The 5,753-nt window shown below is 39.6% G+C and overlaps 1 protein-coding gene across 1 annotated transcript in view; it reads right to left on the bottom strand.

Annotated features, from left to right (window-relative positions):
• Window positions 1–1,667: 1,667 nt before the first annotated feature.
• The window catches only part of CBFB (core-binding factor, beta subunit), a 94,267-nt gene continuing 90,181 nt past the window's right edge, over window positions 1,668–5,753 (bottom strand). Inside the window, exon 5 of the mRNA XM_011996740.1 lies at window positions 1,668–4,029. Within this exon, the coding sequence (XP_011852130.1) occupies window positions 3,961–4,029 (69 nt within the window). The 3' untranslated portion in view covers window positions 1,668–3,960. The remainder of the gene's footprint in view (window positions 4,030–5,753) is intronic.

The following is a 5,753-nucleotide window of genomic DNA, read 5'->3' as shown; positions in this document are numbered from 1 at the left end:
TTCCCGCCCGCGCCTCTCCCTCCACACCTCCCCGCAAGCAGAGGGAGCAGGCTCCAGCCTCGGCCAGCCCGGAGGCTTCCACAGTGCCGTGGCGGGCTGAAGGGCTCCTCAAGCGCCGCCAGAGTGGACGCTGAGGCCGAGGAGGCGCTGAGAGTGAGAGCTGCTAGCACATTGTCACCCCTCAATATCACTGCGGTGGTTTAGAAAGATGTCCAAAAACGCTTTGACATCCCCGCCTTCAACAGATGAAGCTTAATATTCCTCCCACTGAGTGTGGGCCAGATCCAGCAACTAGATTCTAACATACAATATGGCAGCCCAAGATTCAGTTATAAGACTGTGCTTTTGGCTGGGCATGGTGGCTCACGCCTGTAATCTCAGCACTTTGGGATGCCAAGGTGGGCATATCACTTGAGGTCAGGAGTTTGAGACCAGCCTGGCCAACATGGTGAAACCCCGTCTCTGAAAAATACGAAAATTAGCCGGGCATGTTGATGGGCACCTGTAATCCCAGCTACTCGGGAGGCTGAGGCAGGAGAATCGCTTGAACCCGGGAGGCAGAGGTTGCAGTGAACTGAGATCGCGCCACTGCACTCCCGTCTGGGCAACAGAGCAAGACTCCATCTCAAAAATTGCTTTCAACTTGGGTGTGTACTCTCTTGGATCACTTGCCTTGGGGGAAACCAGCTACCCTGCTGTGCACTGTCCTATGGAAAGACCCAAGTGGGCATGAAATGGAAGAAGGTCTCTGTCCAACACCTAGCAAGGAACATCTGCCTTTCATCTAGCAGGCTGCAAAGAACCGAGGCCAATTACCACATTAGTGGATTTGAAAGGGGATCTTTCATCCAGCCAATCTTTGAGATGACTGTAGCCCAGGATGACTCTAACCTTGTGAGGAACTCTGAACCAGAACCATTGATCTTAGCTACGTCCAGATTTGTGACTCACCTGTGGGATAATACGTATTCACAGTTTTAAGCTGCTAAGTTCTGGGGTAATGTCTTATGGATAATACAATGGCTTATAGCTTGAAAAGCTCCCTATTGCCAAATAAGGCATAAATCAAGGAAGATATTTTTCACCAAGCAGTCCCAAGATAGCATATTCAATTATGTTTTTAGAAGTGATATACTTACTAAAACCACGCTGTTACTGCTCAATTTTTTGAAATTAAGGGCATGAATCCTCTTTGGAATCTCCCTTGATGGCGTCAATTCAGAATTTAAAGGCATTTTTGTCATTTGCAGTAAGTCTGGTGGTTAATGAGTAAATCTGTTTATTATGGGTCAATCTTAAGGTATACTTCCAAAGAAAAGGGCTTTTCTGTTGTAGGAAAATGCCATGAGTCTTAAGAATGTTTGATATAACACCAGCACAATCAAAATGGCTGTATATTTCCAAAACAACTAGCTTGAAAGATGGAACTAATTTGGATGTGTAATTTAACTTCCTCCCAACTATCACTATTATGGTCGTATCTCACAGGATGGGTAAATCATGCCAGATTTTTTGAAAACCATAATAGACACTGGGGGATTTGTATACCTTGTGACATCTATATTTAAAGTAGTCTTCTTTGGAATCAACAGAAATTACCACTAGATGCCACTGTTGTTGCTTTCTTAGAAATCACTGGGTTAGGTCAGTAAAGAGCCAAGACCCTGTTTTTACTACACAGAAGTTTATTGTGAAAGTAAATTAAACAAACACACAGTATGGCTAATGGAGGCAAAAGCAATCTGGTAGCTTAAGGCAAGTTTTAATGGAGATGAATTTAGAAAAGATGATGCAATGATGTAATTCTGTTTAAATACAGATTATGAAAAAATATCAAACTGCATCAATAACTTAATAGAAGTAGTTTTCAAAGCCTGTACTACTGGAGAAAAAGGGCTCATGATCTTAATGCCAGCATTAAGACAGACAGAAGCAGCACAGTGCTAAATGACAGGAAAATCCAGTATTTACAGAGGGATGGTAATAGGAACATTTAATAGCATTTGATCTTATTTACTGGTGGACTGAAAGCCCTTAGCTAGACAACAGAGGAAAATGTACCATCATCATGTTATTTAAAAAAATTTAACTGCAGAAATAAAAAACCAAGGAGCTCTGTAATAAAGTAACATAAAACACCACTGTAAGGATCACTTAAAAAGCAATTCCCTCAGGGCAAATTAGGGCACTGAGTGTGTAAACATGTGAGCTGTACACCACCAAAACCAACCAAATTCATTCATAGTACTTACAGTTATGCAAGATCAGCATGGCCTTTAATGATGCATTATTGTTTATAACAATTTAAACACACTTCTTACCATGCATGACTTCAAATATATAACAAATATTTTTATTCTGATACAGGATATCTGTTTATGAAATAAGACCTATATACAATGAAAGTAACACCTCCCTCATCAATCAAGTACAGTTATATGCTTTTTAAATGCAATGACCTTATTCAGACTTCAGTTCATTTTCTGAATTGACTGTGTCAGTTTTTCACCCTTTAAAATAATGCCATTTTATGATAAAATACATTTTTCAAAAATTCAGAAATGTAGTAACATTTAATAAATGTGACCATGAAAAATATTTGTAAGGAGGTGCCAAATGACTTAGCACTTTTTTCCAGTCTGTATCTAAAAAAAAAAGTTGCACTCAGTTTGACAGTAAGCCTATTTAAAAAATATTCTTACATTAATTTATCTTGAAAGGTTCTATTAATAGTCCTTTTGCAAAATACCATATACATAACTGTGAATGTTTTTTCCAGAATTAATGGAAGAAAATGTATCCTCTGCACAGATGAACATTTTCTCTCTAAAACTAATCTTTCATCATCACCCAGCATGTTTTTACAAAAGCATGCAATATAAAATACACACAAAAGCAGCTATCTTAAACATGATTTTAATATAGTATTACCTTTGTAGCTGATTCATCACTGTCTCCAGTTTAATATGCTGTTACATACATGAAGAAGCTCCAGTATCCCTTTTCTGATTGACTTTTTAAAAAAATCCCTGAATAAAACAGAAGCCAGCCTGTGACTTCTTTAGGCATTTCAGTAGAAGATCATCTATGGAGAATATCTCCAACCAAACTCATGATTACAGAACAGAAGCTAAAACAATCTGGGGCAGAGTACAGAGTTAATACCAATTTAAAACTTCTATGTTTAAAAATAAAGAGCCTGTACTCTGGGAGGCTGACGCAGGAGGATCGCTTGATGCCAGGAGTTCGAGACCTGGGCAACACTGTAAGACCCTGTCTCTATTAAAAAAAGAAAGAAAGAAAGAAAGAAAGAAAGAAAGAAAGAAAGAGTGCTGATTACTAGCATTTAAAAGGATACTGCAACTTTAATAACTGTAAACTTTGTCAGAAGGCTGTGGCAGACAGCTCTATGCTACTAGGTTTTTAGCCTGTAAATAATGCAAACATCAGCAGTTTTAAAATGCTATAGACTATAAAAACACAAAAGGAAATGGGGCAAACAAAAGAAAAAACAAGAATGCTTATCTAAAATGAAGCTGTAGAACCAAAACATCTAGAAGTACAAAAAAAAAAATTAGAAAAAATGATTAGAGAAAACCCTCTGATATAATTCTAGTTTCTTGAACTGTTTTTAAATGACATGAACTTTTAAATTAAAGTGGAAGTAAAGGAGCTTTACAAGTAGATAGTTTTAACTCCCTAAAATAATGCCAACAAGGTAAGCTTGCATAGAAAAAAAACTTCAAATTATTACTGGCTACATGCTTAAAAAATCAGAAATGCAGGTATAATCATAGTGCAAAACCATGGCAGTTTGTGATGTCTATTACTGCCTAAGGTTGAGAAACAGACCGCAGTACCTCCAGTTATCACAGTTTCTGGTCTTTTAATCAATTATTTCTGCCAACTAGAAGCAATGTCTATGTAAAGATGGGTGGCACACATCTGCTGTGCTATTAATTAACGAAGTTTGAGGTCATCACCACCACCTAAATTGGAACCAGGACTAGGGTCTTGTTGTCTTCTTGCCTGCAATGACAAAATCATAATTTGGGGTCAAAAAGTGTTTCGACAATCAAAATGCTAGATATATAAAATACAAGACAGTAGCACATAGAAAAACTTCATAACTAAAAAGTTTTCAACCAATATATTCACATGTAACAGGCAAAAAACAAAACAAAACAAAAAAACAATCAAAATAGTCTGACATATTTTACTAAAGTTTCCTTAACAATTAAGAATAAAAATCATTTTTATTCAAAAGACAATCACCATAAATATGTACTGCATATAAAAGAAGAACGAATCTAGCGCTGGGCTCAGTGGCTCACGCCTGTAATTCCAGGACTTTGGGAGGCTGAGGTGGGCAGATCATTTGAGGTCAGGAGTTTGAGACCAGCCTGGCCAAAATGGTGAAACCCTGTCTCTATGAAAAATACAAAAAAATTAGCCGGACATCGTGGCAGGCACCTGTAATCCTAGCTGCTTGGGAGGTTGAGGCACGAGAATCCCTTGAATCTGAGAGGTGGAGGTTGCCGTGAGCTGAGATCACACCACTGCACTCCAGCCTGGATGACACGAGTGAGGTTCCATCTCAAAAAAACAAAAAACAAAAAACAAAAAAAACCAACAACAAATCTGTATTTGCAGTTTTGGAAAAAAGAGTATTTAACACATTAGCCAAGTGCCTTAGAAGCAAACTCTTCCTTTTAGTAACAGCTGACATTTATTGAGTATCAGCTGTCTGCAGGCACTGTTCTAAGTACTTTCCATGAATTAAATAATTTTTTAGAGAGATGAGGTCTTGCTATGTTGCCTGGGCTGGAGTACAGTGGCTATTCACAGGTAAGAACATAGCAAATTACAGCCTCAAACTCCTGGGCTCAACCAATCTTCCTGTCTCACTCAGCCTCCCAAGTAACTAGAACTATAGGCACATGCCATAGGATGTGGCTAGAACTAATTTAATCCCTCCCAACAACCTATGACATAAGTGCTATTATTTATCTCTATTTACAAATAAAAAAACTAAGTCACAGAGAAATATATGTTCCACTAATTATATGACTGAAAACTGTAGCACTTTATTATGGATAAGGTATTGTCTCGTATGTTAAAAATAGAAATATAAAATTAGAGTCCTTGGTGCACTTATATTCCCAGATTTTTTTTTTGAGACGGAGTTTTACTCTTGTTGCCTGGGCTGGAGTGCAATGGCGCAATCTCCACTCACTGCAACCTCGCCTCCCCGGTTCCAGCGATTCTCCTGCCTCAGCCTCCTCAGTAGCTGCGATTAAAGGCATGTGCCACCACGCCCGGCTAATTTTGTAATTTACTATTAGTAGAGACGGGGTTTCTCCATGTTGGTCAGGCTGGTCTCGAACTCCCCACCTCAGGTGATCTGCCTGCCTTGGCCTCCCAAAGTGCTGGGATTACAGGCGTGAGCCACCGCGCCTGGCCCCAGATGTATTTCTTGTTTGTTTGTTGTTTTTTTGAGACAGGGTCTCACTCTATTGCCCAGGCTGGAGTGCAATGGCACAATCTCTGCTGACTGCAACTTCTGCCTCCCGGGCTCAAGCAATCCTCCCACCTCAGCCTCCTGAGTAGCTGGGACCACAGGCACACGCCACCACACCTGGCTAAATTTTGTATTCTTTGTAGAGACAGGGTTTCACCATGTAGACGGGGCTGGTCTTGAACTCCTGGGCTCAAGCCATCTGCCTGTCTTGGCCTCCCAAAGTGCTGGAATT

This window comes from Mandrillus leucophaeus, unplaced genomic scaffold (genome assembly GCF_000951045.1).
Source record: "Mandrillus leucophaeus isolate KB7577 unplaced genomic scaffold, Mleu.le_1.0 Scaffold522, whole genome shotgun sequence".
Taxonomy (NCBI): Eukaryota; Metazoa; Chordata; class Mammalia; order Primates; family Cercopithecidae; genus Mandrillus; species Mandrillus leucophaeus.
The sequence above is the reverse complement of the archived record's forward strand: the minus strand, read 5'-3'. Positions and strand labels throughout refer to the sequence as shown.